The sequence below is a fragment of the Alosa sapidissima genome, chromosome 6 (assembly GCF_018492685.1).
Source record: "Alosa sapidissima isolate fAloSap1 chromosome 6, fAloSap1.pri, whole genome shotgun sequence".
NCBI classification, from domain to species: domain Eukaryota; kingdom Metazoa; phylum Chordata; class Actinopteri; order Clupeiformes; family Clupeidae; genus Alosa; species Alosa sapidissima.
The window spans coordinates 22,445,412-22,464,247 of NC_055962.1; the positions used below are offsets into that span (position 1 = coordinate 22,445,412).

Here is an 18,836-nt window from a genome sequence, read left to right on the forward strand (position 1 = left end):
TGCCTCTTCTCTGGTCGTTGCCAGAATTTACTGTCAGCTTCAATTCGACACCACGTCTCTCTCCGCACGTTTAATTCGGACAGTTCGTCGTGTTTTGCCTTTGCCATGGCAATAGTTTATCACAATAAAGATGGTTTTGTCGCAACCTTTGAACACTGCCGGCTGTCACCAAAAGCAAGGCAACAGGCAACGTCAGTTCAGAAACCTGAGAATGTGCGTCCGTAGCAACGTTGCAAGACATCAAACAAGTGGCTAAAATGTGACTAATAAATACTAGCATTGTGATATCATATATGACCAACCACTCTTAGAATATTGAGGGATGATGGGATTATCGTTCTTTTGAAGTAAAAAAGAGAGTAACAGCCCAGTGATAACTAGCCAAATTGTGCGCCCTCCCTCTTTCGTTTATGGAGAAGAGATGCCTTTTTTGCCTATTTACTTTTATTTGATATGGACATTGCACATTAATAAACATGAAATGCAAACATGCCATTTCTGTTGTCCATGGACCGGTGTTAAACGGTCAGATAGGCCCTACACCACAAAAGAATACACTTCATGGTATATGATAGTACATAGTAAATGTTAAAGGACACAAAGCACATAACAACAAGAAATAATAATATAGCCTAGGCAGCATAATTTGCCGGTAAAAAAACAAACAACAAAAAAACGCAGACATTCTGTTAGAATTGGATGATATAGGTCTGATTGCTGATTATCCTCTTCTTTAGGGTGGATTTGAATGTGGTGTGTATTGTTAAGTCTCTAATGTGGGTTGGTATTGAGTTCCATTCATGGGCAGCTTGAAGAAAAAGCAGATTGACTGAAACTACTTTTTTCTGAATGTAATTGTGCAGTCTCCTCACTTAACTAAATTTCTGGAAAATTGTAAAAAAAAGTATACTTTAATATAAGACAATTAGCAACAAATGTCAGATGCATAGATTGAGACAACCTTTTCTTACTGGAATGAAAACTTAAATCATTCAGTAACTACCTGAATAGTGACTGCTGCAGCATCAAAAGATATTTTTATTAAGTAAATGTGCCACATTGTGCTGCTGTGTATATGGGCAAACATGTTGTATGCTAACTGACAAATAGAATGGTGGCACAGAGTAAGTTGTTTTGCATTTTATGTTATATCTTGTCAACATGTCAATACAATTTAACACAAAATAAACAATTATAGAAACAATAGGTTAAATATCACTTGTCAAAAAAAAGGTTAATTACCAGTTGGGGTAATCAAAAATATCCAGCAACTTTTGTTAACTGTAAGGTCTATGAGACCACGTTGTTACCAATACACATTTATTAAGAAATAATAACAATCACAAACCAACTGTTCATTTTCAATGATAGTAGGCAAGCTGTCAACCGATGTAGAAGATGAGACATATATATATATACACGTTTTAAAACATACAGGCAAATTGGCTGCTGTTGGCATTCATGGTTCTCCCTCCATTTCATTATTCAATGTTTCCATTTAAATATAAAAGCCTTCTCAGTCAGTGCAACAAAACTGTCATGTGGCATCTACTTTGTGTTTCCTCTGCAGACAGAAAAGGTAAGATGCACAGGACTGAAAATGTGTTAAAATGTCAGGGTAATAGGAGCAGGAGTATAAGGAATAAACATATGCATTATGGAAATAAGCACTTTAAACTGAGTAGTCTTTTAACATTAGGTAGGCTGTATGGTACAAAACAGACATGTCTGAAAAGTCATTATCATCAGCATAAGCAAAACACACATCTATTTCCAAATCTCTAACCTGGGTAAAAATGAATAATGGCCTGTGCCTTTATATTATTTGAGCACATGTAACAGGATCAGTAGCCTGGACAATGGCATTGGCTTACATGTTGGCAAAGAGGGTAGCGGTCCTTCTGTTGAACTGAACTCCAGACAAATGCCATAGGAATGTTATAAAAAAAAATGTAATGGAATCCCATTAGACTACGAATGACCCTTTTGTAATGAAAAAATGCTCCTGCATTTTTTCCAATTTCATTTTTTTTTTTCACAGAATGACCATAGTAAAGTTATGTGGTTTCCACACAGATCATTGGCCAGCCTAGGAGGCTGGGATGCCTCCTCCAATCGGAGGTGTTGAAAGAGGTGGTAGGAGGAGGGACTTAAGTTTGACAGACATGGCTGCGATTTCTGGGTCCTGTGTTTCATACATTTTCACCAGCCTGGCAAATTTCAGGACACCTAGAAAAAAGACATTATTATTATCCTTATGAAACAAGAAACAGAGTTCATCAACCTCTAAAGAATCTTTGAAAGAGCACAGGACACACATTTCATTCATGATGATAAAATTAAATTACAAAACATAACTTGATACATGTTTAATGTCATTTTCTTTACACACTTGAAATGAAAGCTGTTGACACGTGAATAGTGTTTTATAATAGTGTAATTATAACAGCATCAATCATTTTTGGCTCTCCCAAATCTAGACACACTCTTGCCAGCCAGCTAGATCACCTTGCCCATATCTCTAGTCTCATGCTAAAAACATTGACTCAGAGCTTTGTCTTGACAAACAAATCTGATCTTTTGTCAAAACATCTTTGATCAGTTACGAGAAATTGCCAAACGCAAACCTTTTCTGTCTTTTTATGATCTGGAAAAAGTCACTCATGCCTTTATTGCATCACGGCTAGATTATTTCAATTCTCTCTAGGCCTCCCCCAGTCCCTATCAATCATCTGCAGATGGTCCAAAATGTGGCTGCCAGACTGCTGACTGGTACTAACTAAGAGACATGAGCACATTACTCCAGTCCTGGCTTCCTTGTATGGGCTACCTGTTCATTTTAGAGTCCAGTTCAAGATCGTTCTGATTGTTTTTAAGTATATTAATGGGCAGGCCACTGATTTCATCCATCCCCACCAAGTCCCCAGGTCTCTCAGATCTACAGGCAAAGCCCACTTCCAGGTAACTCGGTCACGGCTCAAACAAAAAGGTGACAGAGCCTGGCTGGGGCACATGCACCGTACGCCGGCGACCCGGGTTCGATTCCCGCCCCGTGGTACCTTCCGGATCCCACCCCTGCTCTCTCTCCCATTCGCTTACTGTCACTCTCCACTGTCCTATCATTAAAGGCATAAAAAGCCCCCCCCCCCCCCCACCAAAAAAAAAAAGGTGACAGAGCCTTCGCAGTTGCAGTGCCACGGCTGCGGAACCAATTGCCCCTGGACATTAAAAATGCTCCCTCCATCTTTGCTTTTAAGTCAAGGCTCAAAACCCACCTTTATTCTTTGGCTTTCCAAGCTTCCTAACCCTCCTTCTGTTGCCATATCTGTAACTCTTCATGTCTCCTACTGTTGTTGCTGTCATGTTGCTGTTGATCTGTGTCTGTCTGCTGTTGTAGGTCTCACACTGTATTTATTTGTTTACCTTTTTCATTTATTTTATTTTTATGTAATTTGTTTTGTTTTGTCAGTGAAAGCTGTGTTTAAATTAAAATTTAATTTATAAATAAATCTTACCTACTTACTATAATAATCTCATGTCATTGCTTTGTTTCTGATTACCAAGTCATTTTGTGACGCTGAGTAAGGAGCACTGATTTGAAATAATCAACCCAGCAGGTACTACAACCAGCCAGGGTACTAAAAATAAAAAAAATAAAAATAACATGTGACATAACTGCAAAATAAACACAGCTGAAACACCTACACATGCACATAGATGCACTTCCATGTGTCATCAGAAGCTACGCATATCACATTGATCATGATAGCAACAAAGAGAACACAAAATTACATAATAGAGAACACAGCTAAGTACAACATCGATGACACAGACAGATTCCAGCTCAGACCCTCCAGACCTTACCTTCGCCCTCGTTGTTGAAGCCGTAGGCCTTGATGACCTCCTGCTGGATCTGGGTGGCCACAGGGAGAACCAGCTGGAGCATCTTGCCCATGTCGTTGCATGCACTCTCCCTGGCCTCTTCCATCCGCGCCGCGTTCTCCGGCACAGAGAAGGCCTGGATCACCTCGCTCAGTACCACTGCACACACACAAGCATGCACGTACGCACACACACACGCACACACACACACACACACACACACACACACACACACACACACACACACACACACACAAATTAATCACACACTTCGGTTCTGGACTACTGGATCAACAACACTGCTCCAATCTATTCCATACCACCCTAAACACCCTAAATCTTACTGTGCAACTGTCTCCACCATTTTTTGAAAGTGTACATGAATCAAATGTGCCAACTACTGATTGGTAGCCCTATACCTCGAGCCTGTTCCACTGTGAGTGTGGGTTGCTGCGCAGGGGCAGATGCCATTTTGGTTCTGTTGACCACCGCTGGGTACTAGAGGACCTGCAAAACAACCAAACACTGTGCATTAAGAAGAATTCTGGGCTACCGTACTTGACCTATGCAGCAAATGTAGCCTAGGCTACAGTATTAAACGTAGATGTTCATATATGTTAAAATGTTAAATGTTCTATCTAGAGTCTTAGAAACTTAGAACACATTTATCTCTGATGCTACTGTCACATTCCTCTCCAGGTGAGTTTATCACTAGTTTCAATATTTTGTGTTGTTACGAATGAATAAACTATTTGGTGTTTGACAATTCACAGTCACGGACTACCTAGTGCAATGGAATGTTAAATGTTTTAAACCCAAAACAGACCACTATCCATATAAATCACAACAGAATAATCACGTTAGAGTCCGACAGACAGGGATGCATTCATTCACACATCAAATGTCGATAAGAGCAATGTCTTACCTTAAATTTCGTGGGCCTATATCTGACTTCGCTATTCGTTATATCCACCAGATTACCTACAGCACAAAGTTCAACTTCATGGAATACAGGGTCTTTAGTCTGTATTCGATATCTAATATAAATACAATAGAGACATTTCAAGTGAGCCCACCTATGTTTTTCGAGGCGACAAGAATTACATAGTCTACTTCCGGCCCGGCGCAGGATGCCGGGATGTTGTGTCATAATAAAAGTCAAGGACTTTTACGCTCACTCTCGCATTGCACATTTCCCATTTCCTAGGGTTACAGTTTTTCTCGATTGCTTTGACCTGTTTGAAGAAACTGGGATCCACTTGGTCTTCATGAGCATCTTCTTTTGCACAGCAGCAGTCAGTTCTTTGAAGGCAGAATTTGCTTTTGCTGCATGTTTTAAGTGTTTTGAGGGAGCAACATAGCCTGGAAAATCCAGACCCTGCAATCTAGAAAGATTAAGGGTCTGGCCACGAATGATGTAATGACCCAATTCGAGGGGCGACACCAAGCATGCATTTGAAAATCTCACTGCACGCAATTGGATAACACTAGACCAATGTTTACTCTGACTGATTCCGGACTTCGACGCTATTGGATAACACGACGACCAATGTTTACTGGCTGATTCCGGACTTCCAATGTTGCAGCACTTTCATCATCTGATTAGCTTGCCTCTCGCCCGCATATATCATACACCAATGTGATTGGTTCCCCGCGAAGCAAGGGGCAAAAGTAGCCTAACGTGCATCATTACTCATTGCCAGAGTCTCTTGCAGACACAATTCAAATTGTGCTTTCACGAGAACTCTGGATTTCCATGGTAGGAAAATGTGTCATTTTGGCCTGAGTGCTTGTTCAGGCATTACTGTGATGTCAGAGTTGACACAAGCATCAACCCGATCGAGAAATTTTGTAATAATGACCTGTCTATAGCCGAAGGCAATAACAAACTTGAAGTGTAGGCTAGGTCTTGTTTTTTTAAGAGGCGGCACTTTACTGTAATTTACCCCATGTCCATCTATTTTAATGATATTTTATTTCTGTCTCTGAGGTATCTATGAATCATAATTATGAAGGGTCGCTGTGTGTTTTGACTGGAAATGAGTGCCTGTCAACCTCAGGTCAGGTCAGATGAACTGCATATGAGTAAATGATGACGGCACAATGACAGCTATACTCCCAGAGTGAGTTCCTGTGACCCCCTCACCCCCGAATATCCTCTCCACACTAAACAACACCACTCAGTGCTAAACAAATCAGTAGCATCACTTCAACCCTGTATACCAACACAAGTCCAAATATACACAGGCTGCTGTGATGTGTTCCAGTTGCAGGATGTGCTTCCAGGAAGAGAAAGTCACGGTGGCCTTGCGAGATCATTTCAGGGTCATAGGGAAGTCCATGACCCCATCCTTCTCAACTGTCCTGTCTCAGACCCTGGGAACATAATGTAACATGCACGTCTTGATAACTCCCAAAAAAACTTCTCCTACTGTAAATCCTCAAACCATCCCCAAATCTGAGCATGGGCGGATTATGAACTTTCGGGCCCCAGATGTATTAAGGGCCCCCCACTTATTGTCGTATATGTGAGAGGGGGGGTTTGGGGGTCCTCCCCAAGAAATTTTTTAATTTGTTTGATGTGATTTCCTGTATTCTGGTGCATTTTGGGGATGGCCAATACTAAATTCAATCAGATTCATAGCCTACATCCTGATTTGTTGATATTGAGGCAATGATTCCATGCAAAGGCTTGGGCTTCAGGGCCCCCTGACCCCTTGGGCCCCTGGGCCTGGGCCCGTTAGGCCTGTGCAGTAATCCATCCCTGAATCTGAGACTGTGAATTGCTACTTTCAATGTTATTGTATAGGCCTAATGTTTGGCGTTATTGCTCATTGTTATTCTGATGTTAAGTTGCTTTGGATGAAAACATCTGCTACCAAAACCATAAACAGGGATAGTCACTCCAGAGATTTACATATTTTAAAAATAATATAGCAGCTCCTTGAACAGAGAGACAGCTTTCAAACGTTCAATGTTTAAAATAATGAATATGTTCAAAAGAGACAGTGTCAAGAAGAAATGTGTTTTCATTGGGATTGTTGAGAAGAATTGTTTTTTTTTTAATGGAGGGAACAGGCAAGAACTACACAGAAACAAAAGGACAACATAGAAAAAACAAACAAGAAAGAAAAGCAGTTTTGCGTTGATAAACATATTGACTCAACAGGGCTCTTGCACCTTGTTTGTTGCATTTTTGCTCTTTTCTTGAAACTGTATTGATCTTTCTCATATTATTCTTTACATTAATGTTTTCAAATTGTCACCAGTGCTCTCACAATTTGCAAGGTTAAGTGCTCAAGTTATTTTAGAGTTCCACAAATACGTTCCCTGCATCACTATGAAACCACAGAGTTCCCATACGAACACACTTTTGTGAAAACATGAAATATATTAGCAAAAACCCAAACCCATTCAGCGCTATCAGCAATTAAATGGAATGATTTTGAAAATAGGAATATTTTTCAGTTGTTATATTAAGCATTTTTTTCCAGAAGTTTCACTGGACCCAGCATGGGAAAAAGTATGCAGTGTTTGCCAATGATAGGTGCTCTTTATGGATAATACCATCATGTTCCATTATTGATATTCTTCTCCCTTTCATATACTGCACAATGTTTATTCTAAACACAAAGCTAACTCAATCATAGCCGGCACAGTGCTCTCATAGCACCCCCACACCCCCTATTCTGTAATGGAGTATATAAGGCCTTCGGTTCCCACAGTTTTTCCCCTGCTGCTGAGAGGGACCAGCTGGCCCATCTGTGTTTGAGAGTGGGCACTGCTGTCTAGGACAAAACAAATGCCTCAGCCCAGAGTTGGCCAAACCACACCCCTGCCTCCTCAATCCTAAGAGCATGGTTCCTATGGCCGGCATCAGGGACGTTACGTTACGCAAGCTAAAACTTTGGGTGGGCACGATTAGAGTTGGGGGGGGAGTGAGATAGACAGAAAATGATGACACGATTATGTTGAATCTGCATATTCAAAGACTTTTGGGGGGAACTTAACCAAAGTCTGGGCATGTTGGCATGTGGACGTATCGCTGCCTAGCTTCAATGGGCACAACGCCACCGGCCAGGGTGACTTGGGAACAAACCTGACTGGTTCTGATGTGGTCCGTGTGTCTGACACACCTTGACTCCAGCTCCGCACTACAGTCAGCTAAATATCTGTGCCTGCAACAGTGGGTGTTGATGTGTATGTGCTCACATAAGCTTAGAGGTCGTGTTTGTTGTGTATAGTGTAAGCGCAGCTTCAAACTCAGCTCTTTTGCACAAACACATTCCTGGACTGTGTCACTGTGAGCATGTTTTCCTTTTGATCAGCAAAGCTGCTCTGTCTGGCCAACGTGCACAAACAGAGGACACAGATTGTTTAAGCGTTTGCTGTATACTGAGATCCATGTGAGACATATCGGATCCTTTTTTTTTTACTGACCTCATTTTCAGATGGTTACAGTGTGGTGTGTTATTTCGACATCTCAAATTAGGGCCATGTGTGACTAAGGTACATGGAGTTTTCCAGTCAAATGTTTTTTTTAATAACATTGAAAACAAAGGCCCACCAATGCAGAAACAAATGGTGTCAAGTTCTTCAGAAGCAAAGAACATTTTAAAAATATGCCTATATTTTTTACATCAGTTTTGAGAAAACGATTCCCATTCGAGATTTTCCCAGCCTGACATGTCAACGTTTAAAAAAACGATAATTCTTTATGAGGCGTTTTTGTCTATATTTAAAAAATATTATAGAATAAAGTATTACAGAATAGTGTGAGTAGCCTGCATTTCTTTTATATAGGCATGTGTTGTACGTAAATCTTATCTGCATCTGATCCAGGCCTCCTGTTAATGGAAGTCTGTGTATATTACAAAGATCCTCTGTTTATGGCAAGCCTATCCACATAGATACTTTTAGCAGCCTGTGCGTGATGGCACTAGACACTGACGAGCACAGGAACATTGAACTGAAGCATTAATTATACTAAACAATAGTGAGACTTGCGTTGCTGCGCTTCGAACAGAAATATTTACATTGGCAAGTAGCTGTTTGTTTTTCTCTTTAATAGAGCTCTGTGTTTGCATTCCCAGTCTGTCTTTGGGAAATGGTCACTGTCTGCAGACTGCTCACACTAACCCAGTGATTCTCAAACTGGGGGTCGCCAAAAATATTGGAGGGGTCGCGAAATTATTTGCAGTCTGGATTAAAGACATTTTTTTAAAGGTTTTTAGTCAAAAGCTGCCATTGACATAATGCCTTTGATGTTGACATTGCCTACCTATGAGAGAAGACATTTTCTGCCTCTGCTTCCAATGCCCATCTCGCTACATTTGGAAACCAAATTCCACCGATTAGAGAGAAGGGGTCGCGAGACTTAGCCCATGTTTTTTGGGGGGTCGCCAGACAAAAAGTTTAAGAGCCACTGCACTAACCCCTTGATGAACAAAAGCTTTACTGGCTAAAGTTAGGCTACAGTAAGTCATTTTAGCATTTCTGAACTTTGCCACTGTTGGACTATATCCTATCCTGTGTGGTAGCCTGTATGGGAGATATCTGGCCGGCAAGGATGCTTGTCTCTGTGGACATTTCCTGATTAATACACTTCAGCCATGTTGAACTTTTAGCTTTGAATTACAGAACAAGACAAGAGTCACATAGATTTTTTTTTCTCAGAGCATATATTTTTGTACTGACTATGAGAACCGGACGCCAGTTATCTTAAATTCTTCAATGTGTAACACACACAGCTGCACACACAAACACACACACACACAGACTACTGCCGCTGTTGAGAACCGAGGCTTAATTATACTCAAAGCCACAGAACATGGAACAAAGCCTTGGGCCCTGTAGACCAGAGTCCAAGTCAAGTGTGCAGTATAGGACACAATAATCCAGGTTATAAAGTCATGAGTCTCCCACATCTGTCCTTTCTTTTTCTCTCTCTCTCTCTCTCTGGGGGTAAGACAACCAATTCATACGCAGATCACTAAATTACTGAAACAAACCACAGCCTCGCAAGATGAAGTAGGCCTAGCCTGAGGTGCACAGTGATCCAAAGACTTAAGTGTTGTTTCAAATTCTTAATTGGAACAGTGTTGCATGAAAGGCCTGGGAATTTAATTAGCTATGCGGAGATGGGGACGAGGAGGAGGAGGAAGATGATGATGAAGATGAAGAAGACCATGTTTACTTCAGTTTTGATCCATAGTGTGAAGATTGCTTACTAATTGTTTGCACACTTTGTGGCACATAAAATGACAGTGCTCATAGGGCAGGTTAAGTCGGAAATAAACACAGTTAAACTGACATCGCAGGATGAAGTCTTAAACAAACACTGTTAAAGAGCACTGACAGACAAACAGAACACAGAGAATTGTTCACACCCTATAAGGAGCCTCCTCCTCAGGGCCCTGTTAAGTAGATAAAGGAGTTATACACAAACCCTTGTCACACAGGCAATGTTGAGTTTGTCTTTCTCTCTCTCACACACACACACAAAGTGTACTGTTTAACCTGATCTAAGGATGACATGCTAGACTTCACTGTATTGTGTTAACTTTGGCTATGACAGACATAGTCTGTCTCTGTGGTTTAGTGATCTTCTTAAATGTACAGTGTCATGTTCATTTGGACATGTTGCTCCATATCTTTTGCACTCTGCTTAACCAGCCTTTCCTGTAGCACTGCTCACACTCACACCAAAAATATCCTCATCTGTTCCCATTAAAGATTCTTTAATGTGCTTAATTTTAATTTCACTGAACTAAAAACTAAACTAAAACTGCAGGACAGTGTTTTATGCTAATTAAAAATAAAATAAAACTAGGATTAATCACATCTGTGTATAAACCGCAGTGCCCAACAGCCCAATGAATCATAATTAGTGGGAAGAAAAGAAACACATTTCCCATAACCCAATATGGCCCCACCCCAGTGTACTAACCTCATAGCTAGAGAAATTGCTCAAAATCAATGTCTTAACTTTTGCTAATTAATAGTCAGGAAATTGTAGGTAACTAATTAAGCATCACATATAATATAAGCATTACTTCCCACCAAACTTTATTCAAATAAGATTGATTTTAATAAGATTTATTTCATGTCACAATTGCCCTGAGACATTCTGCTTGTGTGGACAAGCTCTCAAATACTTCCTGCAAAAGTCACCAAAACCGAGCAAGGCAGATGTAGATGTAAACGCAATTTTAATTGAAGTATCTGACTCTGACATAGGGTACAATGAAATCTATATTGTTTATAAAATTGTAGAAGTCTGGATTCTTCCCAGCAGTACATTGCTGATGGCCCTCTGGGGTTAAGAATGTTTAATCGTCACATGTTGAACACTATACATGACTTGCCCTCAGTTCCCTCATGGGCTTCAGGCAACATCCTGTGATATTTTTAACCTTTTGTAAGCAAACAGTCATGATGAAAATTAGGTTCACATTTTACAGACCATACCGCTATTCTCCTGGGAGTGTTTTTTTCCACAGATTGTTTCATTTATTTATCCATTTTGTATATACATTATTTATGTATCCCCCCCAGTGTACAATGAAATCAGAAACATGAACTGAACTACACTGTACAATTCAACTGACATGACAACTCCTTTTGGAGTTTATTTTTGTGCCTTTAAATTGTTTCCTTTTTCCTTGTGTGCATGGAAATGCTGTCTGATATATTTTCATGGACGCATGTATTTAATGTGTTTAGCCTTGATCATTATTAGATTAAGCTTGTGATTTAAAACTTCATAAAATCATCACTGGTGCTATCTTGAATTTATAGTGATGTGCAGTGACGCGCTCATCTTGTCCATGCAGTCATGATGGCACTCCATTAGTTCTTGCAGTTAGTTCTTGTCTTCTCAGATCGTTCTGTACTGTGTCCCGTCCTCTCTCCTCGAGCAGTCTGTCCACTCACATTTAGTCAAAGGCATGTAGGTCCACAGCTGTGACCACACATCTGACCTCTGACACAACCTGTCAGGAGGACATCCCTCAATCTGACTGGATCATCCACTGCGAATGGATGCCACAGTGGGCCACACAGTGCACCACGTTTGACCATCCAGGCCCTATCTCTGGTCGTCACTCCTCACGGGCAGAGGGCAACAGGCGTCTGTGCAGGCAGCTTGTGACCATCTGCTGGGGTATCAAGCCTGATGGGTCTCGTGGTGTGGATGGTCCTCTCCACACTGACCAGTGGCTGCTGCTGCCGCCGGCACAGCTTCCCCCACAGGAAGCGCAGGACAGAGGGGCTGAGGATGATGAAGACCCAGGGGTCCACGATGGAGTTGAAGGAGAGCAGGCGGAGCATCTGGAGGTCCTTCTCATGGCTGGTCTCAGTTCGGAAGAAGTTTGTGTACACCTGGATCTTAGAAGAACACACAAGCCACTGCATCAAAACATAAAGCTGACAATTCTACATTTAAATTATTGCCAGTAGGGGTTTGGGCAAGAACTAAAACAATGCTAATTCTAAACAAATCAAATATATATGGGTGAATACCAACTACTATCCGACTACAGGGGTGAATCTTACTACATCTGATTTCAGAAGTGTTGAGTAACTTGGCTTACCACAAGCGGAAGAGAAAAAAATAAAAAACAAACGGTCATCACAACGAGGAGGACAAGATGCTCTACTTCCTTAGTGATGGACTCGTATCTTTTACGACCTCGCGGTCCTCGAAACGATCCACGATTGTGTTTTCTCCTCCGGTACATGCCAAACAGATGATAGCCGACAGATCCATTGCAGAACACAGTGCACAGAATCATCACGAGCATAGCAGATGCGTAGAGTCCCGCGTAAATTTGACCTAGGCGCTCTTTAGGATGCATGTCAAAGAAGCACCACGTACCGGGACAATACAACAGATACTTCCCAACACCCGCGAAAGGTAGTGTACAGAATGCAAAGCAAACTAGGTAGATGAGAGGAATCGTAAAGTATCCGCAGCGCTTGGTAATGTACCTCTCGTAAAAGTACGCGTGCCCAATGGAGAGCCAACGTTCCACAGCCATGGCCAGCAGAATGGACAGGGTGGCCAGGCTGAAAAATGTCATGCTGAAGCCGAAGTGGTTGCAGAGAGGTCTGCCTCCCATCATTTCCAGGCTCGCCTTCCTCACGTATGCGGCAAGAACTACCGGGCTCACAGCAAGCGTCCCGAGTAAATCCGTGATAACCAAAGCAGTAACCAAAACGTGAAAAAGAGAGCGACTTTTCCTCCAACGTCGTATCTCCAACAGAAACAACGCGAAGATGTTTCCAAGAACCCCGGCCGCGAACATGGATGCGGAAACCGCTGGAGTCCCTGGGTTGTCTGGGCCAAGGAATTTGCAATTTGTGTCTGAAACGGAAATGGTGCGTTCCATCTCAAAGTGCTCTTTGGCTTACTACTGTTCACACATATACTGTAACAGTTCGATAGGAGAGGGACAACTTCACGGACACAATGCTGTGCTTTCTCTGTGAGTATTCGGTGCACGTGTTTTAAAGTCTCCAAATGCTCGCCGTGCGCTCCCGAGCGCAGCGCTATATAGAGTGTACACGACACATGCTCTCTGACAAAAAGAAGCAGTGATTCACCCCATTGCAATTTGTGATCATGACGTCATTGTGACAGTGAAAGTATGGTCATGTTGCAAATAAAAAAATAATTGCTGTAGAGGAGCTCGTACGGCATGTAAATTTGTAGTGTATTTTAATTATTTCAGTTGAATAACTAACTATCTTAGTAAAACTACTGCAACAATTAGTAGGCTAAGCTGAGAACTTTTGTGAAACAGGAACACTTTTCAACTTGCATGTGTCAAACAGATGGCTATTTTTTCAGACATTTATTGGTTTCGTAAACAACAGTTTCGTTAGAAACATCTGTTCTCTTTTGTCCAGTATTTTAGTGTATTTTAAATAATTAATGCGCAGTTCACCGGCACAGTGAAACAGTGTTTTTACACATGTTCTGAATTCAATACTTTAATTTAATTTTAACAGTCTCACAAAAGCACACGAAGAGTACAGTTGTTGTTTGTATTATTGTAAGTTTATGCAGGGCCTACGTATGGCCGGTTAGCTCAGTTGGTTAGAGCGTGGTGCTAATAACGCCAAGGTCGCGGGTTCGATCCCCGTACTGGCCAATAACATTTATTGTTGGTGAAGGAATGAAGTACTTGTCAACAATTCCGGCAACATTTCCAGTAACCACATATAAATGTGAAGCAGATAGTTCTGCCTAGGATCTGGCAGCTATGTAGTAATTTGCACCAACTGTAGGCAAAGGATGTGAGATAGGGATTAAAGCAACACCAAAGAACTTTCCCTCTGTTGCACGCACGCTATGTGTTTATCCAGCACCGGCTTTGCAAATAACGATGTCCACAGACAAGGTAGAATATTTTGCATGACTTATAAAAGTACGATGTATTGCGACATCAGATGCAAGTCAAATTTGTAGTTTCTTATGTCTCATTCCATCGAACTACAGATCCGTATGGAGCTAAATTTGTCTCAATAATATTTGTATATGCGCAGAGGGGGATCCACAAATATTTCTTGATTTGCATGTGTATTTTGATATCTACAAATAAAAAAATCATATTTGTAACTCGTATATTGATTTTTACAAATATAGATGTGCATTTGTAAATAAAATGGCATTTGTAAAACCGAAAATTTCATTTGTGAAATGTGAGTCTGCATTTGTGGATCACCAGCACACGCATTCTTCGCTTTCCAAAGTTACGTGTTTTTGAGACGTTCTTCACATGAAAGTCACACAAATCCACACGTAAATAGGCCTACTTTAATTCACCGGCACACAGAAATCACAATCCAGTAGATGGCGACATCCACAAATATTTCTTGACTTGCATTCGTGTTTTGACATCCACAAATAAAAAAAATATTTGTAACTTGTAAATTGGTTTTCACAATTGTAGATGTGTATTTGTAAATGAAATGGCATTTGTAAAACTGAAAATTGCCTTTGTGAAATCTAATTTTGCATTTGTAGATCACCAGCACACACAGTTTTCGTTTTCGCATTTGTGGATCAGCATTTGTGGATCACGTATTTTTGAGACAAACTTTGCGCAGAGAAGCCACCCAGATCCACAAGTAGCCTGCTGACACTTTCTAATCCAGTAGATGGCAGTGTTGTTCTATGGGACTCATCATAGAAATAAACACTAGAAGTCGCGTTGAGCCTCTTGGAATGCGTCGATACGGCCGCCATCTTGGTACAGGGGTTCAGTGAGTCATTTGACTACGCCTGCGAGGCCAGACTTATTTGTAGATATCAAAACACACATGCAAATCAAGAAATATTTGTGGATCCCCCTCTGCGCATATATATTATTGAGACAAATTTAGCTCCATAGATCCGCTACCCGATCTGGCAAACTTACATAGTGCGGTCATAGCCGATAGAGGGCCGCAAAGCGAATGCAGAATTGCTGTTCACCATGTTACGAGTTGATGAACCACTGAAACGATTTTGGAAACATTATTTTAAGGTATAAAAAACTCTTTGGTGTTGCTTTAAGTGTAGACCTACTGTGATAACCAACAATTTCACATATGTCTTATCACTAAAATATTCAGTGTGTAGGACAAACAGTATTTCTACACTTTAACTGACCACTCCTCTTCCAGCTGAACTTGAAAGGACACTTTTATGAGATAGTTGGGATGGGATAATAAGGGAATGAAAAGATTCTAATCGGAAAGGTGTCCTGTTCTGGCTAGGTTTTTCTAGGTTACAATAACTTTTTTGATATGAAATTACAGTCACATGTTTAATTGTTGATCAAGAGAATTCAAGGGTAGGGGCAGGCTTCATTTCAGTCAGTCTCTTTTTATTTTTAAGAGTGCTGGGCTAAACTAGAAGAAAACGTAGTCAAAAAAAGAGATAAGGTCCCACATTGATACAGTATATCAATCTTTTAATTGCATAACATGCAATACAAAGATTGATATTTGCAAACTGCGACCTTTTCTCCTTTTCTAAATATTTACTAAGCCAACATTATAACCAAACATTAAAAGAACTTTTTTTAAAACTTTAAAATATAAACCAGAAATACATGTTGTGATTTATATTGTACACAAGTTTACAGTTTTTATTTTTAACACAACAACGTATCACTAGCTATTCCACAGCACAGTGCAGTACCAATACAGCAGCCTAGAGAAAGAAATGTTTTTGTATACTTTTACTACCAGCCAATAAGAGACCTTCCCCACATCTCATTACCAATCACAGTTATCCATATACATCCAAAACTATTACAAATAACATATTCACTAATTCCTGTGTTGAGAACACCACATGAACTATTTTAATCTATAGTACATTTCTATTGAGGCTGAACCCAAGGTGCCGGTCGGCTACTCGTCAGGGGCTTCCTGTCTGGATTTATAGCTACCGAGGGAGAGAGAGCTCTGGAGAGGTCAAAGGAGCTTAATCTAAAAAGCCTCAGCATTTCTGGGCCAGGGAGTCTATTCCCAGTGAATGTGTTATCCTCAGATGCCTCTTTCTCCCAGGCGTATCTTATGCCAGCTCAGTGGGATCATAGGCCTTTAGTGACCTACCACATTTTACATTTATTGTCATTTAGCTGAGGCTATCATCCAAAGCGACTTACAAAATAGGGAGTTTATCTATGGTTCCCATGGCTCATTAGCAGTTCCTAGGAATAGTCAACAGGACACAGCTCTCTCATCTTTTTGTCTCTGTACTCACCCGGTGTTGAAGCAGGACATTTCAAGGGACGTGTTATAAATAGATGGACCAATAAATAATATTGAAGAGCATTCAAGTCCCAGGAAAGATGACTCGTGAATATTTGTGTGTCAATCCACATGCTGTTGTATGAAAGTATTTAGAAATGTGTTGGTAGGCAACTTGAGAGGCCCTCAGTTAATAGTCGAGGTACACATAGCAACCTACAATACTTACAATGCAATGAATGCTTATGAAGTCCAAGCATGGATTAGTGTGCTAAACCAGTAAGGCCTGCTGGTGTCTACATTCTATGCATACTTGGAAACAAGGGACACGTCTAGCACTGACCGTTTTTTTTCCGTACCGTACTTTATGACCTCGAGAAACAGAGATCTACAGTATGTTAAAGGTTTTATCAGCGATAGCGGGGATACGTCACTTCTATTGATGTTCAAACAAAACAGAGAGCTAGCTCGCTACTCCCGTGCAATTAAAACTCTCCTAAACGCGCATCTCGTTGGTTATTGGTTGAAACACCTTATTTTGCCTTTGAGGGGTTGCCAACCCTTGTTGGTAGCAATTGTTTTTGTGTACAGATCTCGGAGCCTAGGCTGCCTAAAGAGACGCAGTTTTTTGACGGTCTGCTCATGGGGGAGGCAGTGAGTGGATCGTTAGGAAAGATTAGATGAATGTGATCATTTATGTTTGGGCCTTTTTTGGGCCTGAAATCACTGATACAACCTTTAAAAAGAATAGAATTCTCCTTTAAAGCACATCTCATTCTGATTCATTGGGCTATTGGGCACTGTGGTTAATTTACAGGTACGGTTAATACATGTTTTTTTTTATTTGCATAAAACATTGCCTAAGCATTTGTTAACCTAAGCATCTGAAGCAAAGCCTTTATATATTTATAGTAGTATAATAGTATTTCTGATATGTTGCTGATTGGATCATAAACGGCCACAGCAAAGAAGAGGAATGACTGATTCTTCTCTATAAGTTACATGTTATTTTCTATATTTCTGATATGTTGCTGATTGGATCATAAACGGCTACAGCAAGAAGAGTGACTGATAATGACTGACTCTATTATTGTGTTACATGCTCCAAATGTAAAGCACTTTGAGCTGCATTCTGTGTATGAAAGGTGCTATACAAATAAAGCGTATTATTATTGTCCTGACCTTTATACGGCTCTGGGTTTGGTACTCCATTTTGACGACTAAATGATGCTGGTGTGGGACTCCATTCTGAATGATGCAGGCATGGGACTCCATTTTATTTTTTATTTTATTTATCCTTTATTTAACCCGGAGAGTCCCATTGAGATCTTGCATCTCTTTTTCAAGGGAGCCTCATTCTGAATGACATTGGTTTGTGGTCAGAGTGCATGCAGCCTTGGCTTGTACAAATCATGTGCATGAACACACACAGTGACTCTTCAGTGTGTTTTCACATGTGTTTTTGTATGAAATCAGACATAACTCTTCCCTGTGGATCCTGTGACTAGTGGTGACTGTGGATGAGAACAGGGCAGACAGTTTGTACTCCCATGATTCATATTTCATGGTGTCGCAGATACTCCAGCCCACTCTCAGTGACCCACGGAATCCCCGGTGTCCGTTAGACACTGGAGTGAGTTGAGTCACCAAGGCGACTATCCTTAAAAAACTACATTCCCAAGAGTCCTTCCCAGTGGCACTTCTCCTTGCACAGGACTTGGTCATGACTATTTTTCTAGGAATATTTTTTCTTTGACTATTTTTCTAGGAATTTCTCGAAACATACTGACATAATGTTGACAATTTTCCCGTCGTCTTGAGTCAGGCTCTTACGTCACTCTGCTATGGTTGTAAGAGATAGCTGGGAAAGTCTGGAACACCAGACGGGTCAAGGACGAGACTGTCAGCGGATGCAGCTCTGTGATCACTTTTTCACTGTGCTCTGCTTCACAGCCACACATTTTCCCACTAATCTTTCAAAAAGAAAACCATTTAGACCACGGATGACCTTCTTCAGATGCCATGTCTTGAAATTACTCATATGTTGCACAAAGTGTGAATGTTTACCAAGACATGGAAACAAGAGTGGGAAAAAACCCCAGTTAAGACCCAGTTTAAAGGTGTTTCTTTCTAATATCAGATAATGACAGTGATTATGGACTCTGATTGTGGAATTATAAGAAGCTTCACTCTGTAATTTGTTA

General features: G+C 40.8%; 2 protein-coding genes, 1 long non-coding RNA gene and 1 other non-coding gene across 4 annotated transcripts; 2 read left to right on the forward strand and 2 right to left on the reverse strand.

Moving 5' to 3' along the window:
* Positions 1-846: 846 nt before the first annotated feature.
* Positions 847-5,000, reverse strand: grcc10 (gene rich cluster, C10 gene). The gene is made up of 4 exons (XM_042096067.1): positions 4,808-5,000; positions 4,302-4,389; positions 3,865-4,041; positions 847-2,229 (listed from the first exon to the last, which is right to left on the reverse strand). Exons 2-4 carry the CDS (start codon positions 4,351-4,353, stop codon positions 2,090-2,092), a joined length of 369 nt encoding a protein of 122 aa, XP_041952001.1. The 5' UTR covers positions 4,354-4,389; positions 4,808-5,000; the 3' UTR covers positions 847-2,089.
* Positions 2,894-10,849, forward strand: LOC121712094. Its single transcript, XR_006032510.1, has 3 exons — positions 2,894-2,989; positions 3,169-3,812; positions 10,839-10,849. It is a non-coding gene; the product is annotated as an uncharacterized LOC121712094 (long non-coding RNA).
* A 520-nt stretch (positions 10,850-11,369) lies between these two features.
* On the reverse strand, positions 11,370-13,392 carry ptger2b (prostaglandin E receptor 2b (subtype EP2)). The gene is made up of 2 exons (XM_042096037.1): positions 12,477-13,392; positions 11,370-12,270 (listed from the first exon to the last, which is right to left on the reverse strand). The coding sequence occupies exons 1-2, from the start codon at positions 13,272-13,274 to the stop codon at positions 11,992-11,994; spliced, it is 1,077 nt and encodes a 358-aa protein (XP_041951971.1). The 5' UTR covers positions 13,275-13,392; the 3' UTR covers positions 11,370-11,991.
* A 573-nt stretch (positions 13,393-13,965) lies between these two features.
* Positions 13,966-14,039, forward strand: trnai-aau. The gene has a single exon. It is a non-coding gene; the product is annotated as a tRNA-Ile (tRNA).
* Positions 14,040-18,836: the final 4,797 nt, after the last annotated feature.

Excerpts from the sequence above, each read along its gene's own strand:
- grcc10 (XM_042096067.1), bottom strand. The coding sequence starts at position 4,353 with ATGGCATCTGCCCCTGCGCAGCAACCCACACTCACAGTGGAACAGGCT. Across the intron at positions 4,042-4,301 it reads CACAGTGGAACAGGCTCGAG|TGGTACTGAGCGAGGTGATC; the intron begins GTATAGGGCTAC and ends GTGTGTGTGCAG. Across the intron at positions 2,230-3,864 it reads CTTCAACAACGAGGGCGAAG|GTGTCCTGAAATTTGCCAGG; the intron begins GTAAGGTCTGGA and ends TCTTTTTTCTAG.
- ptger2b (XM_042096037.1), bottom strand. The coding sequence starts at position 13,274 with ATGGAACGCACCATTTCCGTTTCAGACACAAATTGCAAATTCCTTGGC. Across the intron at positions 12,271-12,476 it reads TTTTTTCTCTTCCGCTTGTG|ATCCAGGTGTACACAAACTT; the intron begins GTAAGCCAAGTT and ends TGTTCTTCTAAG.